At 31.3% G+C, this 27288-nt stretch overlaps 2 protein-coding genes across 2 annotated transcripts; one reads left to right on the top strand and one right to left on the bottom strand.

Annotated features, from left to right (window-relative positions):
- Positions 1-432: 432 nt before the first annotated feature.
- LOC104901578 (beta-xylosidase/alpha-L-arabinofuranosidase 2) lies at positions 433-13215 on the bottom strand. Its single transcript, XM_010689169.4, has 7 exons — positions 12690-13215; positions 5121-5408; positions 4260-4429; positions 4066-4163; positions 3102-3452; positions 1799-2209; positions 433-1385 (listed from the first exon to the last, which is right to left on the bottom strand). The coding sequence occupies exons 1-7, from the start codon at positions 13131-13133 to the stop codon at positions 814-816; spliced, it is 2334 nt and encodes a 777-aa protein (XP_010687471.2). The 5' UTR covers positions 13134-13215; the 3' UTR covers positions 433-813.
- A 9173-nt stretch (positions 13216-22388) lies between these two features.
- On the top strand, positions 22389-25325 carry LOC125492761 (uncharacterized). The gene is made up of 5 exons (XM_048635475.2): positions 22389-22550; positions 23173-23423; positions 23581-23991; positions 24038-24276; positions 24709-25325. Exons 1-5 carry the CDS (start codon positions 22389-22391, stop codon positions 25323-25325), a joined length of 1680 nt encoding a protein of 559 aa, XP_048491432.1.
- The last annotated feature ends 1963 nt before the right edge of the window (positions 25326-27288 follow it).

Raw genomic sequence — 27288 nt, 5'->3', positions numbered from 1 at the left:
AGTCTTACATGCACGCAATGCGTGCGATAGCGTGTGAAGTAGAAAATAAAATTAATTGAGTAGAAAAACCGTCTTTATATTTTGTTGTTCCAAAAAACTGGTGTTTATTTTGAATGTCCTACTTTCCCCCTTTTTTTCATTCAAATGAAATAGGTAGTTATCTTCCTATTTTTTTTTTCTTTTATTCCTTTTTCTATTTTTTGGTGTCCCCCATGTGTTGCCTTATATAATAGAGATTAGTTACAATAAGCTTGGCTAATTAAGTTCGAGTGGGATCGAATTCAGATTATGTGATTCCTAATGTAGTAAGGGCTTCAGTGAGGTTTCTTTGGATTCAGATTAGTTTTGCCAGAGTACGTTCGCAATGGGAAAGAAATACAAAACGGTTATGGTGCAACTCGCACAGCTCATGTGAACCCTTCTCAACTAAAAGGAGACAAGAACAAGGACATGTAACATTTCCTCTTTAAGGAAGTATTAACATAAAGACCGGAGGAATTACTTCTACAGATAGAACTATGAAGTATTTAATAAAAGTAATACATATTTTAGTCTCTTTTTCATTCAAATTTATTGCCACACAACAATGATTAGTCGTTGAAACAATTGGCTTTAGGTAGAACAATTGGAGGAATCTTACGACTCCCTCCGTTTAATTGAACAGCAAACTCTAACTCTCTTAACTTCATCTGTATGTCTTTCTTTCTTTTTTTTTTTGTTTGGGTTTTGTTATTATCATCAATCTCCCTTGTTTCTTTGTCCTCTTAAAGAATTACCATGAGTTTTTCATTTGTAGAGACCTAAGCTAACTCATTAGATCCTGACATTGAATGAATGTTTCATGTTGCCAATGTGTAATTGATGAACTCCCAAAGCAACCTTACGGTTGCCTTCCTCATCAACCACACTCAAATGTTTGCAGGCGTCCACCTTAAAAACGGTCATGCCTTCCGTCTTCCCATGCAAGAACACCTTCTCGAAAGCAATCAGGTTTTTCCTAGGAGAATTGTGAACAGATGGAGGAGATGAGAAGAGGAACACCGTGTGCCTTCCTCCCATAGCTCCGTTATTCCTGACTTTTAGGTGGACATCAAATCCTAAGTTTTCGCAATGCTCTCCAAGAGCATCTATTGACTTGCAGGTCGAAGTATGGCAAACATGTTCTTCCTGCAATGGCACCAAGACTTCTGTAGGTGCCTTGACAAGGTGGTGGGTGAAGTCAGAGTAACTTAAGCCGTCACCAAAATTGTACACAGTTTCTCCCGTGTAAAACCTGTAGCTCCTTCCTGGATACCCAGTTGTAGGGTTTGGTCTCATGTTCATATTGGTCATTGGTACCTTTTCTGCATAGGATTGTGGATACCATGTCATTGGCAATCTTCCACCTGCAAAGATAAAATTACTTTAGCATGTCAATCTTCGTTCCAAATATTCATGTTTTGGGTTACTATCTCACTTCTAAAGAGAAAAAATGGTAAAAACATTTCGAAACAGATTAGGTTCCTTCTCTTCACCTTAAAAAGACAGTTCCAAGGCTGATTAGGTTCTACCACATATCACACTATCACAGGCTGGTCAGTTATATTATAGTTTAAAGATAAGGTGAAATTAGGGCTGATCGGGGTCAAGTATATGGAAGTTCTATTCAAATATGTTTAGTCAAAGGGAATCACCTTAATCAAAACTACACCCGTAAATATGTTTCGTCCTTTTCACCTAAGTTCCCCTTATCTGAATTTTCAAGATGATCCTATCGGATTCTGAAGAACTTAGAAGCAAAGAACTTGAGAAGACTTACTTGGATTGTAAGCACCAAAGATGAGATCAGCAAGAGCAGCACCACCAGCTTGACCAGGATAACCTACCCACACAATGCTACTGATTTTGTCATTGTCCTTGGCAAAAGTTATGTCCATACCACCACCAGACATTATGACCAGAATCACAGGTCCTCTGGATACATTCGCTACTGCTGCCACCAGCAAAGATTGCTGCCCCGGAAGGTACAGATCAACTCTGTCTCGGCTCTCTGCTTCGATGGATTGATCAGCACCCATAATGAGAACGGTAGCATCTGCTGTTGATGCTATCTGTTTTGCTTCATCAACTTGAGCTGCTGCACATGCTACATTAGAGCAGCCGGGTTGGTAAGTTGTTGAAGTATACGCGGAAAGTCCTTGCAGTGGGGTTGTGTACTTGCAGGGGATGCCTGTGACAGAAAACAATTGGATCATTCATCAAATAGACTTTTTGACATCTTTTGCTAATAGTTTTTGTACTCTAATTTTGCTACTAAGTAATGTAAATATTGTCTTATTAACATCATACATCTAGATCTTTGGACCATTTATAGTCTGCTTCTTTTTTCCCTCACCAGGTTTTATATACAACGAGCTTAGCCATCTCATTTCATAATATCTCCCCAAATCACGTGAAGTATTATGTATTTTGACTTGTACATATTGTTTGAGGTGACAATTATGAAACTTGGGGTGACTTTGAAGCTATCTTGGAGTGACAGTTACAAAAGCGTGTTGTATAACTTGTATACGAATATACCCATTTGGCCATTCTGTATAAGGTTTTGCATTTTCTTTTTGTCAAACCTTTCTGTTTAATGTTTGATTTGTAATAATACAGTCTAAGAGGGTGTTTGGTATAGAGTAATTTGATGTAGGAAACGGATTCAAATAAGCGTTTCCATTTCTAATTGTTTGGTATGAGTGTTAAGTAACAAATACTGTTTCCGGAGGGAAACACAACCCCCCCATTTGTTAGTTGTTACCCTTATCAAACTAGTGGAAACAAATCACGTTTCATTCCTCAATCATAAACCTCTCAATTATTTCCATTTCACTAGGATACCAAACAAGTATTAAAGGTAACAATTATTATTTCCGTTTCCCCTCCTTATCCAAACCCGTTCCATTCCGTTTCCATTAATCTTACCAAACACCCCCTAAAAAGGATACAGATACTCTTCTTATATATAAATGAAATGTAAAACATTGTAATTATCCAATATTCTAATTACTTTTACTCATTTTCTTCCAATAAAAACGAAAAATTAACTGAAATGCAGAAAAGGTGTGCAAAGTTACCTTCATAGTTCCCAATCATTGTCTTTGTAACATTGGCATTAGGTCCAATAACAGCAAGTGACTTGATTTTGGTAGCAGAAAATGGCAAACAACCTGCATTGTTCTTTAGAAGAACAAGGCCTTGTCTTGCAGCATCAAGAGCTAGCTCTTGATTTTCTGAAGTGCACACGTCTTTAGCACCGAGGTTTCCATAAGGTTTCTTGCTCGGGTTCCCATCGAAGAAGCCAAGTCTCATTAATGTTATCAAATTGTTGGAGATCGCTTTGTTGATATCAGTTTCCTTCACTAGTCCTTTATCTACCGCACCTTGAGTATGCTTGGAAAGGAAGTATCCACAGTTAAGGTCGACACCTGTTTAGAATTTTTGGTTGCTCAGTTAACTTCTTAGACATCATCTTTAGACATGACAGCTGGGTGGCTTGGCTCAGCTCCGAAATATATTCAAGTAATAAATGATTCAATTGTGTTATTTATGACTTGAAATCTTGTAAATGACATAAGGCTATATTTGAATGCACATATCTCTCAATCTATAAATGGTTTTGATGTGATTCAAATTGGATGTGATAGCTTGTTCAAAGAGCTTTTCAACGATAGGTCATATGCCCAATTCCGCTGAGAAACGAGAAAGTTACGCCCATTTTACGAAGAACTGCCGAGAGCCATCACGACTCGCGACAGCCATCGCGACTTGCGACAGCCACCGCGACACGCAGTTTGCGAGATCCGTTTCCAAATCAGTTTTTTTTAGGGTTTTGTGCACAATATATTCTAGGGTTTTTTTTTTTTTTGTGTGGGGTTTCTTATGTTATAAAAGGACCTCTTGGTGCTCATTATTTACATACAACTTATGAAACACTTTTAGCTTCTAGAATTTAGGGCTCCCTGTATTATTCTCTCTGGGTTTTTTTTTCTCCATTATAGTGAAGAAGCTCTAAATCCTAAACTTGATTAAAAAATTCACCTGCTAAAATGGACTGAGCTGCAGCTTCTTCTGGGGTTTTGGTGTAATGTTGATTATTGTACAACACATCAATGGAGTCACAATCTGTAACAATGTAGCTGCAATAATCATATGTAGGATATGAGTAGGTAGGATTACATATGTAAATTAATGTGATGAAGGTGGGAAAGTGATGAGTAAGATGAGAAACCTACCCATTTAACTTCCATTCTCCTCTAATAACACCAGAAAGAAGGTCAGTATCAGCACAAGTAGGCTTGCCATTGACTTGGTTGTAGGAGCACATAACACTAGCAACATTCCCATCTACAACACAACTCTTGAAAGGAGGTTGATATGTATCATCCAAATCTTGTTGTGACACCTATCAAATGTTTGACACTAATTAGTAAAATTACTCAGTTGCAGTTGGATGGGAGAATTTGTAGAACTTTTAATTAAGCCTCTGCTTTTTATTTCGGGACACAAGTACATGTGCCTATACCAGGCTTATCGATCTAAGGTATATAAACGTAACCAATCTACAATCCAGCAAGTCCTTCGCAAGAATCGAACCCTTGTTACAAGAATGTCATGAGTGCGCTCTTTATTTGGCCCAAGAATCATTTGACTCCTCCCAAAAATAACTTTACACTTTTCTTTCTATGGTGCCCATGAAGTCTTTTACACTTCTTTTTCACACATTGTTCCCCACCCTTTCTCGGTTGCATCCTTATGATCATATTGTGCCATATATTAACTTATCCTACTTCCTCCGTTTCATAATACTCGCTACACTTTCCATTGTGGGAAGTTTTACATTACTTGCTACATTTCCTTTTTGGGCAATAAACTCTGTCAATCTCTCTCATCTCACATGGGTCCCTTTTCTTTTTACTCTCTACCTCTCTCTTCTCCAAAAATTGTCTAAGAGTCCGTGAATTAAAAAGTGTAGCGAGTAATATGAAACAGAGGAAGTATTAGAGTTAAATAATCACGCATTGTGCAATATTTTTAAATAGCACAATATTGGGTATTGAAGTAAATGAAAAGAAGTAGCAAGAAGAAAAATTTACCAGGGCATTGAAATGATAACGATCGACAGATTTCCAATTATCAACATCATAGGCAGTGTAATGTTTACAGCAAGCAGCAACCTTAAGCTTGTTAGAATCAGCATCATCAGTTTGCTGTAAACCTCTAACATAAGCTGATCCATATTTACTTGAAAGAAGTGGGTCCTCCCCTGGAGTTTCCTGTCCTCTTCCCCACCTTGGATCCCTAAATATGTTCACATTTGGTGACCAATATGTCAATCCTGCCAATCCTGTATTGTACATCGCCCTTGCTTCATTTGATACTACCTGCATTCATCATTCATTCATTACTTTATTATGTCAACTTGCAAATCCTTTTGCCAGGATATATATGACACATTCTAAGTGGGAGTTGTTTTTCTTCGTGTACTCCATCCATTCTTTTCTTTTTGTTGCAACATGGTCCTTTTCTTATGCACTTGAGTGCATGTTCTTATTTGCTCTTTTTATGGGCAGTATTCGACTCCCTAATCTATACTATATGTTTACATTAACTATTCAGATTGTTTCTATTAAGTTAGAAAGCTTTGATCCTATATAATAATATTGTGTAAGAGAATCATGAGAATTTGTTGGATTCGCTTCAGTATGTAATTTTACGATTCTTATTTTGCACATTTGTCACTGCTATACATAGTATTTCAATACTTCAAATATACTCTCGAGATAATTTTAACAAGTGAGTAAAATGACATTGTCAAACATCTACATATAAATGATATTTTATTTTCATTAAAATTATCGTTGATGGTGCGTATACCTAAACATAATTTCTACTTAGGAAAGATAACCTTCAATAATAAAAAAAATTGTTCAGTGAAAAGAAATTTTTATTAATAATCTGTTTTAACTTGTAATAATCAGTTTAGTTTAGTAAATATGATCAATTGTAATCAGTAAAATACATTTAATTAGATAAACAATTGAAGTTCTGTAATAATCAGATTAACTGAACAAGACTAATATACTCTTTATCATACCAAATCTATTAACATTTTGAATTAAGCCTTGAACAATTAAATACAATGTGTCGAAAGCAACTCAAAAATATAAAAAATGCTCCAATGGGATTATGGGAATGTCAGCAGAGGAATATAATATTGTTTTGTTTTATGGATAGGATATGTTGGGACTGAATCATGAAAGACATGGTTTTTTTTTTTTTGGCAGCATGAAAGACATGGTTAACTTGCCAATCTTTTGAAAAAGAAAGTGGAAGTCAAGGATAATGCTTATCATTTAAGGAAATGGGACATGTTGCTCCATCTTATCTATAATGATAAAGTGATTATATTCTTAGATTTAAAGGGGTGGGGTTAATGATAAAGTGATTATTCTACAATTAGAAGGATGCAAAGTTTTAATAAAAGGCAAATGCTAAAATCACCATGTTTTAAAAAAGCTATTATATATATTTAAATTAAAATAATTGTAAGAAGTAATTAAATGAAATAGTACTTGTTCGAAATTATAAAATATGAAAATACTGCATACAATTTGAAATATCGACTACTTTCCATATTACTGTTTGAACTTTTCTATTTTCTATGAGTACATACATATAAAATATGGAAGATTATACTTCCTCTGTTTCTAAATAAGTGCAACATTTCTTGTTTGCACGTTTGCCAATGCATTATTTTAACCATTAATATCTTCAATTATCAATAAGTAAAAATTATAAAAAGTTGATATTAAAAAAATTCACATCCGGACGAATCTAACAAGATCCCACATGACTATGTTTTTCCTAAAATGTAAATCACCAAAGCTAATTAAAGTTTAAACTGTGAATAGTAAACACTATGCAAATGTTGCACTTATTTTGAAACGGAGGTAGTATATGGTTAGTAATATCAAATATTCTCATATACACTATTACTATGTTTTGTAGCCTAAAGAAAGTATACACTCCCTCCGTTTTCTTTTGATGTTTTCGTTTGGAATCGGAAAAAAACCAATGCAACTCATAAAATGGGTAAGATTTTTACAATTTTAAATAAAATAAAGTTAACCAAAAGTAAAGATTTTAACCTTTAAGTTAATTTATATTGCCAAACCAATAAGACAAAAGTTTGAAGGGGTAAAAGAGTAAAAAAAATGATTATAAATAGTGTAAATACATTTATTGCTCTTTGAATTACTCTATGTTAAATGAAGACAGAAGATTCAGAGATAAAAGAATAAAAAAATGACTACTCAATCGTGTGAACATATTTATTGCAACTTAAAACTAATGAAAAATTCAAGTTATAAAATACACTATGTATGGGACAATTCAAAATAGGAACAATATATTGAAAATTTTCAATGGAGAATACAGCAACAACAAAAAGAAAACGGAGAGAATATATAATTAAATTAGATGTCATTTTCTAATTAATCAAGGAAATTAAGTTGGCCCAACTAAGGTATATGTAGTAGTAATATGTCGACGAGGGACTTTAATTTGATAATCATACATCAGGAGAGATGCTTTGCAATCTCTTTAGTTCTGTTGATGATCCAAATGAGAAATATTGGGGGAGGATTACTTGAAGGGGCTAATTAGAGGTTTTACTCTGTTGGAAACTTAGGAAATAGACGAAAGAAAATGAAGAGGATCCTAGCTTGCCTATATTAGTTATTCGATTAAACTTTACTTAAAAGTTAAACTGGGTTCACATTAGCTGCATTTCCAAAAACTAAAATAAACAAATTTTTGTTGTTATCTTTCAATATACATGTACATCTCTTTTCGTTTTAAGATACCTTAGGATCTATTTGCACCCTTTACTCTCCCAATTTGTTAAGGTTTCTCGCTCCTTAGCAAAATATATATTAATATCTTTGTTAAAATAATATCCCGATCAATGTTAGTTTATGATACTAATACCAAATGTCAAAACGTTGAAAAGTGGAGAGAGATGAGAATCAAATCTATGCTGCAAGGCAAAAGGCATGTAGGCAAAGCAATGGTGTTTTCGAATGAAGATTAAGGTGTTTGGTATGAAAATTTTTGATGTAGGAAACGGATTCAAATAAGTGTTTCCATTTCTAATTGTTTGGTATGAGTGTTAAGTAACAAATACCGTTTCCAAGGGGAAACATAATCCCCCCATTTGTTACCCTTATCAAACTAGTGGAAACAAATCACGTTTCCTTCTTCAATCATAATCCTCTCAATTGTTTCCATTCCACTAGGATACCAAACAACAATGAAAGGTAACGGTTATTATTTCCATTTCCCCTCCTTATCCAAATCTTTTCCATTCCGTTTACGTTTTCCATATCAAACACCCTCTAAGAAAGATACACGGCTTCTGGTTACTGATAGTGAATGGAAAGAGAGTAAAGCAAGACTATGATTAGATTTGCTTTCCTAGCAAGATTTAAGTCCAACACGTAATGAGAGATAATTGGAAAAATGGGTCAACTATCATTTAAATATATAAGTGGAAAGTCTCTTACTTTCTTTTTTTTTTCTACCGTTTATTTGGTTGTTTTATTATACTAAAGGAAAGCAACGAAAAGGGAAAGAAGATAAAACAAAGCTGGAAAGAAAGAGTATAGTAAATTTATTAACTTTCTCATTGTTCGGTTCAATTGAAGGATTTGAAAGGAATCTAATGTTTAGTTAAAGGAAAGGAAGGATTCCTGGTATTATGTACCTAATGATGGGCTTACAGTGTAATGATTTCATTTAAAAGAAAACCACATCAAATTTTGTAAAATTTCAATATGAGTTGGGATCCTCTAGAGTTTTATGAAAACTCTACAAAGTAGAGTTGAATCCTGACCATATATTATAAAATCAAGGGCTCATGATTTAGTGGGAAAGGAAAAGATACAGACAGGATATTCGGGGAAAAGATAGGGGAGATTTTTGGGAAAGAAAATACAAGCCTTTGATTTCTTAATCAACGACTGATATTTAACAAACTCTACCGTGTAGAGTTATTTTGAAACTCTTCAATCTTGACTAATTAAAGTGTTATGATTCTAAAACAGGAAATTTATTAAAGAAATGGATATGATCAATTGAGGGACTTTCCATAATACATGAAATTATATCAAAAATATACATTATTGATCAGAATTGTACATTATTTTTTTACTATAAAAAGAAGAATGTGAGTATTAATTCAGATAAGAGACAATTTTTATTAATCAAAATATAAAATCTAACATTATTAGACATTAGGGTTGTAATTTTGTGTACGAGTTAGTTGTATTGAAGCATGCACATGCTAACTTAACAAATCTTGTTCACTTGCTCAATAACATGGAATCATCCAATAAGGTCTTCATGCATTATGATAGCAGTACACCAACGACACTTAACAACTACGCAATAAAATCATTCCCTGCATCTGATTTTCCACCGACCGCAAATCCTTCAACCATACAAGATTTTTTTGCACTTAAAATCTTCAAATACCAAAACCACAGTTGTGCACCTACTTTTCTGCCAAAGCCGAATTATTTACTCCTTTAAGTAATTATCAGTTGGACTTTTTAGCTTAAACTTGACCGTAATTTTTCATAATTATTGTGAAGGTAGTGTATTTGAGACTATAAAAAATAATATAGATATACTTCTTCTGTTATGTTTTAAATAAAACATTTGCTTTTTGACGCAACCCAATACACTTTATTGATTATTAATATATTTAGTTATGCGCACGTAAAAAATATAAAAAAAATTATAATTTGATAGTATGTATCAAGACGAATTTAACAATTTTCACTTGACTATGTTTTTCTTTAAATAATAGTGATACATTGGAGTCACAATTGATCAATGAATAGTGTCATTTCACCCAATATTTCATTTAAAATAAAACAGATGAAGTATATAATACTAAAGAAGATATTATATATATATATATATATATATATATATAATAATATATAATATATATTATATATAATATATATATATATATATATATATATATATATATATATATATATATATATATATATATGTTTAAGTTCATATGAGAACCACCCTTATGATGAGAACCGTGAGAACCACTCATTTTTCCTCATTTTACGAAGATTTTGATCATTTCATAATATTTTTGCTCATTTTTTGTTTCACTTATCTTATGGTTTTGCTCATTTAACAATTTTATGCTCATTTATCAACGTCTTTGCTCATGTTACGTTTTGCTCATTTTACTTTTTTTCTCATTGAACTTTTTTATGCTCATTTTACGTTTTTCTTCTTTTACATTTTTGTTCATTTTACTTTTTTGATAACTTGATGTTTTCTACTCATTTTATGTTTATGCTCATTTGTTACTTTTTTTGGTCATTTTAGGAAGTTTTTCTCATTTTAAGTGGTTCTCACGGTTCTCACCATAAGAGGTTCTCATTAGAACCCAACCCTATATATATATATATATATATATATATATATATATATATATATATATATATATAATATATATATATATATATATATAATATATATATATATATATAATACAAGTGTGATTGACTCCTTCATAATATAGGTGATTAGGTGTTGTCCAATATAATACAAGTTGTCTTCACTCTTTCATAGCACAGTAAAAGTGTGATTGTGGATTTTGTTGTTATATTGAATAATTAAAGCAAAAATGTTATTCCATTTTATGTAGCAAGGATAAAAAAGGCTGCAACTGCAAGATTGAGAGATAAAAATGTCTTTTTCTTCCTTTTAACACTAACATTGATGCAATCAAAATTTTTGCACGAAATCCAAGCGATCATCATTTTGTTTTTGGAATTCGGATGACATTATTTAGGTTCATAGTCATGCCACTATGACTCCTCTTATTTTAGAATCCCTTCTTATTACATAGAGGTGATTAATTAGAAAAACTGTTTGTTACACATAAATGAGAGAAACAAAATAATGCCTCACACAAATATCTTATTTTTAAGCAGGTGTCCACATAAAATATCTTAAATGTTCTTATTTTACTGTTTTAAAAACTTAATGTTAATATACTATGACTATTGGACATGTTTTTATAATGTTGAAACACACATTGTGTACATTTGAATTTAGTACCCCATTATCCCATAATATAGTGCTCATTTTTTTTACACGTTCTCCAAAACGTAACTTTGACCTTTAATATTTTCAATTACGTATTAATAAAAAAAAATATAAAAAGTTGATATTACAAAAATACACGTAGAGACGAATATAACAAAATTACACATGAATAGGTTTTTTGTATATAATAATGAATATACTTGGTCAAAAATTTTAAAGTTTGACCCATTAAAAGTAAGTATCCATTATATATGAGACGGAGGGTGTCATTAACAAAATAAGCGTTATCTCATCCATTAAAAGCAACCCAAATTTTACCATATTACTTATTACCTGTCTTTGTCTAGAGTCAAGATTCCTTAGATTTCACTCATCAGGTTCTTTTAGACTTTTACCTTATGGCTTATGCAACAAAATATCCAACATGTGATATATTTGTTTTGTTGGATAGGAAGACGAGCATCTCGGAGATGATGGAGTGTGGACCATTAAACGGTACCTACGTCCTAATTGTTTTTTTTTTTTTTCGTTTTTGGTTTTGGGCACACAACAATACCAAATATGAAATACCAATAATACCAAGTATAAAAGCTCAATATTTTCTGTCTTTCACAATAAGTTTAGACTTGCCTTTTATACCATCTAAGAACTTTAGCCAAATTTAACGAGACTCAATATAACATTAAACTTGTAAAATATTAAGGGTTTGTTCATTATCATTTCTTAAGTTTATATTTTTCTAAATGTAAAATATAAAATGACAAAAAATAGATCATTTCTCGGTTTTATTATCAATGTCCAAAATTGAAAAAATTAGTACAAGTACAGCTAATTTCACGTTATTTATAAGACAAACTTCTTCTTTACTTGCAACATTGATATACTACCTCTGTTTTTATTTAGTTGCAACGTTTTGACTTTCACGCTTGCCAATGTACAATTTCAAATCGTTTTATCTCTAATTGTATGTAAGTAAAAATTATAAAAATTTGATATTATGAAAGATTATATCGAAACGAATCAAACAAGACCCCACATGACTATTTTTGTTTAACATATAAATCAATAAATGTGGTCAAATAAGAGAACATGAATAGTGCAATTTGTCAAACGTTGCAACTAAAAAAGAACGGAGGTAGTATGAAACAAGGGAGCTGACAAGGACGTCAACCAAGGGCGTAAAACGAAAGGATTATCATCTATATATACTAATGTATATAAAAAAGACGTTTCTAAACAAGGAATAGTGTCACGTAACACTCTCTTTTTGGCTGCTTTACTCCATGTAAAATGTAACCCACATATAATTAAAAAAAAATAAGAAAATGCATTGTAGAAGATTTGACCTCGTGAATTCAAATTATACACTAACGTCTTAACCACTAAACCAATTCATATTTGGTATTATCATTTCAAAGTAAAATTTTAATAAATGAAAAATATAATTACTGGAGCCATAATAATTATCTAAAAACTAGTTATCTAAGAAAAACGAAACATGAGAAGAAGGGTACCTTTCCTATGGCTTGAAAAAGTGTAGTATTGAAAGATGCAGCAGTTGTAATAACTTGAGGGAAACTAGTAGCTCCAGGAACAACACTAGTGAAACGTGTACCAGGACCAACATTTGAGACTCCATGTAAAGCCTCAGACCACCACTCATACTTTGGTATCCCAAGCCTATTAACACTAGCTGCTCCACTAATCAAGTACCCTATTTTCTCTGTTAATGTTAGTCGTCCGATCAAATCTGCCACCCTCCCTTCGACACTCTTCGACGTATCACAGAAGCCTAAGCTCGACAACGAGGCGTTGCTCGTCGTGTCGCAGGCGAAAGCTGGTGACTGCCCTAGAGCTCTGCTAAAGGTGGACAAAAAATGCAATGTGATTATAACAATGGTGTAATAACAAGGGCAAAAAACAGAGCATTTTTTTGCTCTGCTTTTTTGATAGGCCATTTTTTGGCCTAAAGAATTTATGTGTCAAGAAAAATAATAATTGTGTGGGTTGGATGAGCCTTGTGACTTATAGTGGTAGTAGTTAGTTATATTTATAGAAGATAGCTGGCTGTTAAGAGATTTTTTTTCTTTTTGTTTTTCCTTTTTGGTGGATAAGGTGAGCAATAAGTAACATTGCAAGAAATAACATCAACATATCCTTCAAAACAAAAAAGAAATAACATCAACATCATTAGCAAATTACATAATGCACCTGGGGTCTACCTATTAAGGTTTATTATAATGAAGTTCAAACTCATTATTTTGATGACTAATATGTGTAGTATGACCACAAATGAAGCGATCTTTGTTGAAAAACCTACCTATTGATAATTTATCAGTAAACTTATCAATCAATACATTCATTATAGGTTTTTTTAACACAAATAATACAAATTTTTACCCTTTTGATAAAAATTCCTCCAGTAGGACAATACTGATTGTTAACTTGTTGTAGGAGGTAAAAAGTTGAGGTGGTTCAGGTGTGTGTGGGGTTGAGGGAGAAAGAAGAAAGATCATTTTGTAATTTTTGTTTGACCTATTTTACAGGTTACAAGTCAACTTGACTTACTGGACAAGATTTTTATGTAAAGTTTGTATTATTAAAAAATAATTAAAAGTTTTTATTATTGCAAGAGAACGGGCAAAAGTTTGTATTATTGTAGTTAAAAAATCCTTCATTATAAACAACTTTCGAATTGAAAAATATTGATGGTTGTTATGTTATAACTAGAAATGAACCATTATTTGAGACTTGTTACTGAAATTCTAATTGAATACTAGTGATGTAACTTATCTTATAATCACTTTGATATGTATACAATGTTTATGAGGTTCATCTATGAGCCTACGTTAAAAGTATCAAGAACAAATATTGATTTTAATGTAAGTTTCATGTTTTATTAACGGAATCTTAACCCTCAAACCAATGGTTAAACGTGTGGCTAATTTCACTTTTTACTTGTTCTTCATAACAAGCATATTAATAAGAAAGTTTGCTAGATTTTTGGCCTCCCTTAAAGCATGAGAAAAATATGTTGCTTTAAAGACATTGAATTAACCATGATATCAAGAAGTAAGAAGTCAATTTGTAAAATCTTTTCATACACTTTTTTTTCGAGAAAAATGATGATTTAAAGTTTTTTTTTCTTCATTAGGAATTTAAAATTTTTTGGGTGTTGATGACTTTTTTAAAAGTGTTTGATTTGACAAATATAATACTTCTTTGTTTGGTTTGTAAATGGTGAAAAACAATTTCTTGTTTAAAACAACAAACGACCACATCTTTCTTCCTACAAGTATTGTAAATGCGTGCGAAAACATGCAGAATATTAAATTTATTACTAATTACATCAAATAAATAAGGATTTTTTAAGTTTTTAAATCAATTTATCCCACTAAGGATCTGTTCTCTTCGGCATAAAACAGCTGAACTGAACTGAACTTAACTGAATTGAATTGAATTAAATTAAATTGAATTGAATTAAATGTAATAAATATATAAATAATATTTAAACAATAATAATATGAATATTAAATAATAATTATAATGATAAGTAATAATAATGAATAATAATAATAATAATAATACTATTTTGGATATTTTTAAATGATAGTTATAAATAAATAATATTAATAATATAATAATGATAATTAATAATAATTATTTTATATTATTTATATTAATATATTAATACTTCACGATGATATATAATAACAATAATACCTAAGAAGTAAATTGATATTACTATTTTAATAATTAGATTTAATAATAGAATAATATTTAGTAATAAAAATAATGATTGGGTTGAACCGCGAAAATTACATCATTTTGACGCGATTTGATTCGTTTATGGGCTAAAAAACGTGGGTTTATTTGTGCTTTGACATAAACCATGTTCCTCCTAATAATAATAGTAATAATAATGAGTAAAGCTATAATAAACAAAATAATATATAGAAACAATAATAATAATAATAATAATAATAAATAGTAATGATATAAAAATAAATAATAATAATAATAATAATAATAATAATAATAATAATAATAATAATAATAATAATAATAAGAGTAATTAGTAAAATAAATTATACCAACATAATAATAATATTTAACAAAATGGTTATGAAAGAATGGAGCTGAATTGAACTGAGCTGAACTGAACTAATTGGAGCGGAACTGAACTGAACTGAACTGATTGGAGATGAATTGAACTGAACTGAACTGAACTGAAAATAAGCTGGGGAGAACAGGCCCTAAATCAATTTAGGTGAGAGGGAAGTACCTAACTATATTGCAAACTTTATTATTTTCTTTTTATTGTGCATTTTTTTTATCTTTTTATTTTCTTCCTTTTTCTACTTTTTAGTATCTCATCCCTATTCCATATATAAGAGTGATATTTTTTTTTTGAAAATGATATACATAGCCCTTAGGGCGACACATAAGAGACTTAAAATAGAAATAAAATGTTGAATCAAACATTTATGACATCAAAAGACGCGTGATTTTATTATGAATTCCCTAACAGTTCCCATTAAAGGAAATGTTATTAATGCTTATATATAGCCCTAAGGGCTACATATAACATTATCCTTTATTTTTTCTTTGCTTTCTGCCATCTGTCCTCCTACTTTCATTTTTTTTTTTTCACTTTAACTTTCAAGCAAGACTTAATTATACTTGTGTTTTCTAATTGAAAAATGTTTTTTCATAAAATAATCATTTTTTAATCAATTATTTTTGGTCCAACCAATGGAGTCATGCTGTTTTGACTTTTCCAAAAGGGAAAAAAATGCAACACGAAAGACAATTTATATACTCGTAGTATGTGCAGCTGTAAAATAAAAAAAGTAATCTTTGTACACAAATACTAATAATATGTTGTATTCAATTTATTTTTGTTTATCTAAACTATTTACACCTTATCTCTATTATATATTGAAACTTTGAAAACCTTGATGTTCATCCTTTTTGACCAATATATCCATAACTAGAAAAGAAAACTACAACACGATATACTCTATTCATTTTAAAAATAAAAATAAAAATAAAAGTTATACATGAGAATTCTTGAGTACCTTGATGTTCAGTTTGTTCACCCTGTTTGACCAATATACCCATAACTCCAAAAGAAAAGTACAACACCTATCACTCTGTTCATTTAAAATAAAAATAAAAAGGAGAAAATCGATCTAACAAACTGTAAAGCAATTGCGATTCATCATTCGATTTCGCATGCATAACAAACATATATAACTAGTTTGAATATATTTGAATTTATTAAATTGCGTCAAACATTATATTTGCTGAATTGAATATTAGACCTAATTAGTTATTAAATCTTATATGAACTTATTATAACTTAATTTAACTTATGTAAACTTATTTTTTATGAAATAGACTGAAAATAAAATAAAGAGAACATGCCTAACTATATTTATATGCAACCAAATTTTCCACTTTAAACAGAAAAGGCTCTCAACTAATTTAGATTCTCGATCAAACTTTTTGTTGGACAATACTACTTTTCTTTTCTTGATGAAGAAGCATTTAAGGTTTGTTTTGTTGCATTAGTTTCACTGATGGAAGATTAATATGAAGACAAGGTCTGAATGTGACGCTCGAAAACACGTACGGCATTGAATGGGAACAAAATCTTGAGACCTACCAATATAATTAAAGTATTCAGTTGGAATTCACTCATATTTTTCTTTTTCTTTGGGTTTGTTGTGAGACTCAAAGTTCAATAAAGATAAGAATTGATTGTAATTAAGGTTATGTTTAGATTACTTTATCTTTAGTGATCTAAATTTGATTTAAATTTATCTAATTTGATCTAAACTTATATTTTATAAAATATACTAGTTTTGAAATCCGTGCATTGCATGGGTTCTTGTTTATACTCCCTCCGTCCCATAACATAGTGCTCATTTCTCATTTTTCACAAGAATTAAGGAAAATGGAAAGAGTTTTAGGATTTCACAAAAATATATATTTAAGTAAATGTTTATTGGGTATTTTTGTCTTGGAACTAGTTTTATTCTCTTTTTCTTTTAAAATAAAATGAAAAGAGCAATAAATAATATACCTTGGAATGGTTGTAAAACAATAAATAGGGCACATATTTTAAAAGGAAAGTACGGGTATTTTGGAAAGTTTTATGTAGAAATGAAGGATAATTTAGTCCAAACAAATTGATAAAAAAGAAATAGACACAACATTTTGGGACACCCAAAGAGGAATGCAAGCACTATATTATGGGACGGATGGAGTATTTTTTTTTGCAAATTTTTTGTTAACATAGTTGATTTTGTGTTGCTGTAAAATGAGATTTTTCAACACCATTTTATTTACATACTTCTTCTGTTCTTTTTCTATTGTAATATTCACCATTTTGGGTAGTTTTATCTATTTGGACCCCTCCACTTTTAGTAAAAAACAACTACAATTGACAATATTGCCTTTACTTTATGTTAATAAAATCATCATTAATTAGTCATCAAATTGCCTCATAAAGTTGCGTTTACTTTATTAAAGATTAATTATTTCCTACACTTGTTAATTAAAGGGGTACCTCTATGCTAAACTACCCATTTTTTTCATTTCCTTAATAACCATGCTCAAACCCATTGTTGGAGTAGAATAAGAACGGATAAAGCAGTATTTGTCATTATACTCTTTAGTCTAGATTTTTTTATTGCGATATATAGATTTTATATTTTAGAATATTAAACTCAATATTGTAGCTAAGTCTATTATTAAATAGTATCCCAATAATTGGTATGACTCACATAGTTAGCACAATTTTAACATGAAGAACACCCTAATGATACTTGAAGAAAGTAGAGGGTACTTATTTAATAGATGCATGACAAAAAAATTATTGAGAACATGAGTGTCAACCACAACTTCAATTTTTAATGGCACATAAATACTAACGCATATAAAATGAAAGATGAAAAAGTGAAAAAAAAATCATAATGACGGTATCATAAATATAATTAATTAAATATAAAACTAACCTATACTAATAATCGAAAATATTGTTTAAGATAAAAATATACCTCTTCATCCATCATGACCATATCAACCCTTATCAAACTTTCTCTTTTTTTTTTATGATTCGTGACATCAAATAGTATAGAAACGCGAACCTTAATTTCTAATTAGTGTAGTAGAATCAAGTTCATGGAGAAAAAGAATAAGATTTCACATATAGATATATGTGAAAAAACAAACATGAATAATTATGTATATAATAAATATTCTATGAATAAAATAATTAGTGAATTGCATAATACCTTTGCAATGTCGTTGACAAACTTTCATTTGATTCATGTAATGCCACCATGGTATGCTATAGGTTCAAAATTATAAATATATATTTTTATCTTTATATAACTCAATATTCAAAAGTATGATTTTCAAAGATATAATTGATATTACCCCACATATATATATGTTATTTTTATAGTTATTTTTACATGTAATTAAAATAAAGAATAAATAATACGTTATTTTTCATCCAAATAAATAAATTTTCATAAGTTGTAAAACTATATTGTATATGAAACTTATTTCGAAACATATTTCGAGCACTCTCCAATTGTAAAAAAAAATTGTAATATTGCGAATCTGTAACAAAATTTAATGTACATAGTATAATAATTTAGGTTGTTTATCTAAAATCAGAATGTAATGTTCACTTAGGGCCTGTTCTCTTCGACATAAAACAGCTGAACTAAACTGAACTGAACTAAATTGAACTGAACTGAATTGAACTGAACTAAACAGAACTGAAAAAATAGTGATTTGTGAGAGTAAAAGTTTTGTCAAGAGTTGAATTGAACTGAACTGATCTGAACTGAACTGATCTGAACTGAATTGAACTGAATTGAACTGAACTGAAAATAAGCTGGGGAGAACAGGGTCTGTTCACCCCAACTTATTTTCAGTTCAATTCAGTCCAGTTCAACTAAGTTCTATTCAATTCAATTCAGTTCAGCTCTGGACAATACTTTATTTACTCTCACATATCACTATTCATTTCAGTTCAATTCAGTTCAGTGAAGTTAAGTTCAGTTCAATTCAGTTCAGTTCAACTGTTTTATGCCGAAGAGAATAGACTCTTATCCAAAACACCTTATATGTATATATATCTATAGTGAACACTATTTTTTTAAAAAAATTAATAATTAAAAAAGAATAACATGACATGCTTAGATGGAGCTCTCTATAATATTATAAGTTTGTTTTTTAAAATCAAACTCTAATTTTTTCATCATCCAAAATTCTAATATATATGTAACTTTATCGCTATAGATTTTAGTTTTTGTTGTAACAATAAATTTTACTTAATAAATTTTGTTCAATACTAAATTGTTTTGGTTTAGTGGAGCAATTAAGGCCGAGGTTTTGAAAGATTATATGTTAATTTTGTAAATTAGACCTATTATAAAATGCTATAATCACATATTGTACACTATACTTATAGCTTAATTATTATTATATTTATCAAAAAGAAAGCAGACTAAAGAATGTCTTACCATCTAATTAAATATATTTTCATGAGTTGTAAAACTATATTTTAGATGGTTCTCATTTTGAAACATATTTCAAGCACTCTCCAATTTTAAAAAATGATAATGTTTTGAATTAGGTAGCAAAAGTTATATTCAATTTACATAATATAATAATTTAGGTTGTTTATTCAAAACTAAACGTAAATTTCTCCCTATTCAAAACTCCTTTTATATATTTAAATATGTGTAGAACTCTATTTTTTTATTATATTTAAAATAAAAATTAATGACATGAGAATCCTACTTGGTACTCTCTGTTCATAAGTTGTAGAACGATATTGTATATATATCTTATTACGAAGCATATTTCGAGCACTATCCAATGGTACAAAAATTATAATATTCTAAATTACGTAGCAAAAGTTATACACAAATTATATAATATAATAATTTAAGTTGTTCATTCCACAAGAAACTCTATTTTGCTTATCCAAAGCTCCTTATATGTATTTAAATCTATGTAGAACTCTATTTTTGTAAAAAAAAAACTTGATAACATGGCAATCCTACGTGGCGCGCTTTATTCATAATTGTAGAACTATATTGTATATGGATATTATTTCGAAGCATATTTCAAGCAATATCCAATTGTACAAAAATCATAATATTCTGAATTAAGTAGCAAAAGTTATGCACAAATTACAAAATGACATAATTTAAGTTATTCATTCAACACGCAACTCTAATTTTTGCTTATCCAAAGCTCGTTATATATATTTGAATCTATGAAGAACTCTATTTTTGTAAAAAAAAAAAAAATTGATGACATGGCAATCTTATGTGGCGCACTCTATGGTCCCGAAAAGTTTCTCCTTTATACAAACACACACAGATATATATATATATATATATGTATATATATATATATGTATATATGTATATATATATATATATATATATATATGTATATATGTATATATGTATATATGTATATATATATATATATGTATATATGTATATATATATGTATATATGTATATATATATATATATACATATTATATATACATATATATACATATTATATATACATATATATACATATATATAATATGTATATATATATATATATATATATACATATATATATATATATATATATATAATAATATATATATATATATATATATATATATAATATATATATACATACATATATATATATATATATATAATAGATATATATATATATATATATATATATATTGATTATTATTAATCTTATTATTACTTTGTACTTTCATTACTAGTATTACTATTACTATCATTCTATTACTATGCAAAATATTCATAAGAATAATAACATAATAATATAAATAATAATATAAATAATAATATAGTTGATAACGATGATAATAATAATAATTTCATAATTTTTTTTTTGAAAAAGAACCCATTAGTATATGAAGATACAACTAAAAATAAAAGAACACGTATTTTAGGTAAAAAGACATATTGTTCATAGTAAAGAGAATATTTGTTAAGTTTTTCAATGCCTAATTTCCCAAGGAAAAGGGCAGTGATATTCTGAAATTTAAGGTTTTAATTGTTAAGCTAGTATAAAACAAACAAAAGGGTTCTTTTTCTCTCTCGACGTGGGATAAGAGACCTCTCTCGTATCATGCATCGTAGCCATGGCAGGGAAATCCAAGGTGAAAACGAAGCAATCTCATGGTAATTATGGTAATAAACATCAGCCGAAAGGCCCTACGCGTCCAAGTTTAGGACAGAAGCACAAATCATTGGCTAAACTTCATGGAATTGCATAAATGGTGATTTCGACCCCTGAATTTGATGAACCGTTATCACCTAAAAGGTCGTTGGAAAAGTTGCAAAATCAGTCTCGGGAGAAAGCGCAACTTTCAGAATGGTTAACTATCATGAAGAAGACGCAGACTCGATTGGTTTCCATTGAAGGAGGTAATCTTCAAACTCGCAATTTATCGACGGAATTTGAAAAAATGGAAGGGATTGATTCAATTGTTAATGAACCTGCCATTAAAATTGAATTAGAAGATGTTCAGGAAGAAATTGATTACTGGAATTCGTCCCTTATCTGTTATGTGATGGGGGATAATCCGCCTTTTCCGATAATGGATGGCTTTTTAAGGAGAATTTGGGCAAAGAATGGGGTAGATAAAATTGTGGCTGTTCAAAAAGGACTTTTCATAGCCCGATTTCATGATATTGAACAACGAAATGCTATCTTGAATGATTTGTTTTCAATTTTTTGATAGAAAACCTCTTATAGTTAAGAAATGAAATTCTGAATTGAATGTTCAAAAGGAAGATGTTAAAACAATGCCAATATGGATTCAATTGCCATCTCTTGATTTGAAATACTGGGGGGGGGGGAATGCTTGTTCAAGTTAGTATCTGGGATTAGGAATCCATTAAAGCTAGACCAGGCAACAACCAAGAAAGATAGATTACAGTTTGCAAGGGTAATGGTGGAGGCTAGGATGAATCAAGATTTTCCTGATTGCATAACATTTGAGAATGAAAAAGGGGTAATTATGACACAATCTGTGAAGTATGATTGGAAGCCAGTCCAATGTGAGAATTGTAAAGGAATTGGGCATGTAATGAAGGAGTGTAAGACTCAGAAAAAGCAGGCTATTGTTAAGCGATGGGTGAAAAAAAACAGCAGAATAAGGTGGAGGCAGATGGGTTTCAAAGGGTGGCAACACAAAATACTAAGGGTCAGGCTGCACAACAACAAGTTACAATTGGTAACTCATTTACAGTGTTGGAGGAGGTCGGTGAAGTTGGGGAGATATTGGAGATGGAGGTAGCACAAAAGGAGGTGGAACATGGTGAGGGAAGGGGGGGGGGAGCCCCCTACCATGGATGGATAATATAGTTAGTTGGAATGTGAGGAGACTAAACAACAGAAGGAAGCAAGGGGAAGTGAGGCAGTTTCTAGTGACTCACAACATCAAGTTGTTTAGTTTCCTTGAAACAAATATAAAAGCTCCTTAACTAGGAGACTTTTATCTTAATGCGTGTCCTGGGTGGTGCATAACTACAAATAATCAATGGCATGGTAAGGGGAGGATTGTGTTAGGATGGCATCCTAGTGCTTTTCATGTGAATGTGTTAGTGTGTACAAGTCAGCTTATTCATATAGAAATATAGGTTGTAAATGGAGGGAGGAAATTCAAATGCACATTCATTTATGGTTATAATGAGAGGAGTTGAAGAGAAGAGATGTGGAGAGATTTGAGGAAGCAGGCTATTAATGATGATCCCTGGATCATCCTTGGTGACTTTAATGCTCTATTGAGTATTGATGATAGACTTGGGCAGCCTGTGAGGACAAGAGAGATAGAAGACATAAAGGCCTGTATGGAATATTGTAAGATGTTGGAAGTGAAGGTTTGTGGAATTTTTTTACTTGGAACAACAAGCAGGTTGGGAGTGATAGAGTGTTCTGCAAGTTGGACAGGGTATTGGGGAATGAAGGGTGGATTAATGCATGGCAACACACAGAAGTAACTGTTCTTCCTGAGGGAGAATTTGACCATTGCCCTCTAGTGGTCAGATCATTTGTGAATGAATCAAGGAAGAAACCGTTCATATTTTTTAATATGTGGTGTCAAGCTGATCAGTTTCAGGAAATTGTTAGACAAGGATGGCAGTATAACATTCCTGGAACCAAGATGTAAGGTTGTGGGGAAATTAAAGATGTTGAAAAAAGAGTTTAAAGGATTAAATGCTTCCCGGTTTGGTGATGTTTCTGTGCAAAATGTTGCAAAGTACAATAAAATGATTGAAGCTTAACATGCTTTGCATAATAACCCAGATGATTTGATCCTTAGAGATCATGAAAAGGAAGCTAGGGAGGAATATGTTGTGGCACACAGGAATTACACTCTTTTCCCGAGTCAAAAAGCCAAAATTAGATGGCTTAATGAAGGTGATGATAATACAAGATATTTTCATCAAAGTGTGAAGGTCAGGAGGATACATAATAGAATAAACACCGTTAGGAAAGAGAATGGTGAATGGGCTAATAACTCAACTGAGGTGGCAAATGCATTTCTTGAGTTTTACCATGGGCTGTTGGGTAGTGAAGGAATGGTGAGAAAGGTGGAGGCTGTAATCATAGCTAAAGGGAACATCCTTGGCGAATCTCAACAGCAGGCTTTGTCTCTTGATTTCAGTGTAGAAGATATAAGAAATGCAATGTTCTCTATCCCTAATAACAAGTCTAGCTCCAGGGTTGGATGGTTACTCAAGTTGTTTCTTCAAAAAAACTTGGGATATTGTGGGCAGGGATGTGCTAGCAGCAGTACAAGATTTCTTTAGAAGTGGTAGAATGTTGAAGGAGATAAATGTTACATCTATAACATTGATTCCTATGACTAGTTGCCCTGCTTCTGTGGGTGATTTTAGAACCATAGCCTGTTGTTCAGTGCTTTACAAAACCATAACAAAGCTTATTTGCTCTAGACTGAGTAGAGTGCTCCCTGATATTGTTTCTCAAAAACAAGGGGCTTTCATCACTGGCAGAAGTATACTCAGTAACATATTGCTATGCCAAGACTTAGTGAAAAGGTTTGGTAGGAGCAATAATCAAGTCAAGGGTTTGTTAATGAAAGTTGACTTGAAAAAAGCCTATGATTATGTGGAATGGAGCTTTGTCCAAGATCTATTAGAGGCTTTACACTTTCCTAGTCACTTTGTGAAATGTGTTATGGAGTGTATCACAACACCCAAATTCACATTGCTGATAAATGGAAGCACATAGGGTTTTTATGCTGCAAAGAGGGGTCTCAGGCAGGGAGACCCCATGTCCCCATTACTATTTATTCTTTGCATGGATTACTTAACAATAATCCTATCATATATTGGTGAATTGGATGAGTTTAAGTATTTTACTGGTTGTAGAAGCTTGAAGGTAAATCATCTGAGCTTTATAAATGATCTGCTTTTGTTCTGTAAAGGAGAAGCAAGATCAGCCTATCTCCTCTTGCAAGGGCTCAAGTTATTTTCAAAAACAACAGGCCTGAAAGCAAACAAGCAGCAATATGCCATCTATTGTACTGCTATGGATGAAAGAGAGGTTGAAAGGATTGAACATTTCTCAGGTTTCAGAAGAGAATACTTTCCTTTTAGGTATTTGGGGGTACCTATTAGCTCTAAAAAGCTAAGTGCTGCTGATTGTGACCTGCTTATTGAAAAAATGACCTGCAGAATAAGATCATGGAGTACCAGAAGTTTATCTTATGCTGACAGAACTCAATTAACAAACTCAGTCCTGTTAAGTGTTCATACCTATTGGGCACAAATCTTCCTTCTTCTTGATGCAGTGTTAAGGAAGATTAACTCCATTTGCAGAAATTACTTGTGGTCTGGTGCAACTATTGGTGGCAAAGTGGGAAATGTCAAATGGGAGGCTATCTGCAGGAATAAGAAGGTGTGGGGGGGGGGGGGCTTAGGCTTCAGAAATATAGCCATATGGAATAAAGTTGCTGTTGGGAAGCTTGTGTGGCATATAGGATGTGAGAAAGATGATTTATGGGTGAAGTGCGTGGGTGCACCATGTCTATGTGAAGGATAGAAATTGGTGGGATTTTCAAGCCCTACCAGGTGCAAGCTGGGTTATAAAATACCTTTGCAAGGTTAAAACTGATCTCACTCAGGTGGATATGGCTACTAATTGGAGTGTGAATCATTCATACTCAATTAAAAAGGTTTAAAATGATATGATGGAGAGCAGAGGTGTAGTTACTTGGGTTCATGGGGTTTGGAACAGGATGAGCTTACCTAAACACAAATTTATCTTGTGGTTAGGAATTCAGGACAGGTTGAAAACAAAAGATATGTTGTTTCTATATAATATTAGCCCAGACAGCACATGTTGCTTATGTGGTAGTGCAGGGGAAACACATGATCACATTTTTTTTGAGTGTGAATTCAGTAAGCATATGTGGTAGATACTCTCTTTAAGTTCTATGTTAGTCGACTGAATACTTTCTAATAACTCAGAAGAAGATGCATGCCAGAAGAAAAATACAGATTATTCCTCACTCATAAAAAGGCACACAAACAAAAGAAAAATACAGATTATTCCTCACTCATAAAAAGGCACACAAACAAAAGAAAAATACAGATTATTCCTCACTCATAAAAAGGCACACAAACAAAAAAGGAATTTACTGGCCAGTTGGTTCTGTTGAATCGAAGGAGAAGGTAAATGATTGAATACAATTTCCGAATTAAAGAAGGATTTTTTTGCAGCAATAATTCGAATTGACTGAAAGTCACATAGAAAGAAATACCAGCAAGATTCATCTACAATACGAATTCAATGAAATTTGTACCAACAATGATCGAATGGAGTCTCAATTTCCGAATTAAAGAACAGATTTTTTTCGCAGCAACAATTCGAATTAGATGAAAGTTACATAAAAAGAAATACCAGCAAGATTTTTATCTATAATTCGAATTCAATGAAATTCGTACCAGCAACATTAATCCATAAATCGAATTGCAATTGAGTAAAGTTCTTTGATAAAAAGAACACCTACTTGTTGAGCGAAAGACGACGGTGGAGTCTTGCCCAGCGAAAATTTAATTAAACTGGATCCTGCTGAAAGGAATTGGAGTCTTCAAATTTCGAAGCGTGAAACTGGATCTTGTTCGAGTGCAGATAATTTGGAGTTGCTGAAAGGGAAGGACTCTCTTGTTCGACTCTAGAGAATTTGGAGTTGCGTGAAACTAAGAGGTGGAGTAAATTAGGGCTTTGTTTTTTCTTCCTAGTTTTGGCTTACCTGTTTTAGTGGTGGGAGTTTTGAATTTTTTTTTTAATTTTATGCGCGCTTTGTTCACAAAAAATTGGATTATGGCAACGCTTTGTTAAAAGTGCTCCAATTTGTTCCACCAATTCTTGAAGTTAACACTTTTTTTAACAAGTGTTGCTATTTAAGCGCTCCTAAAGGCTATTTTTCTAGTAGTGCATGTTCTCTCCATAATCCTTGAATGGATTGGTGTGATATGTAGGCAAAGGAACCTACTGTAGTGGGTCACCTGGACCAGGAGAAGATATAAAGGGACAAAAGTGAGGAGGCACATTCTGTATACCGTCATAGCTACAGTAGTATATCAGATATGGATGGCATGAAATGAAGCTTTTTGGCAACACAAAGTTAGTAGAATAGATCATGTAATTAACAATACAAAGTGTATAGTTAAACATAGAATTCAATTTTGTGTTTTGGAGAAATGGAGTGATAGGGATTGTGAATGGATAGATAGCTTGTAATTGGGTAGCTAGGCTGTAAGGCCTGTGTGGTTCCAGTCCTTGAAGGACTTAGGATGTACATGTTCTTTGGTTGGTAATATACTACTTACCAAAAAAAAAAAGAGAATATTTGTTCATGTCTAAGATCCATTAATAATAATAAATTAGGTAGTAATGAAAAGAACATATAATGATAATAAAAAAAAAGAACATCTATTGAAAGAGCATACAAAATTTATTTAAAGAACACATTCGAAAAATAGAGATATATGTTATTTTT

The sequence above is a fragment of the Beta vulgaris genome, chromosome 8 (assembly GCF_026745355.1).
Source record: "Beta vulgaris subsp. vulgaris cultivar EL10 chromosome 8, EL10.2, whole genome shotgun sequence".
Taxonomy (NCBI): Eukaryota; Viridiplantae; Streptophyta; class Magnoliopsida; order Caryophyllales; family Amaranthaceae; genus Beta; species Beta vulgaris.
The sequence above is the reverse complement of the archived record's forward strand: the minus strand, read 5'-3'. Positions and strand labels throughout refer to the sequence as shown.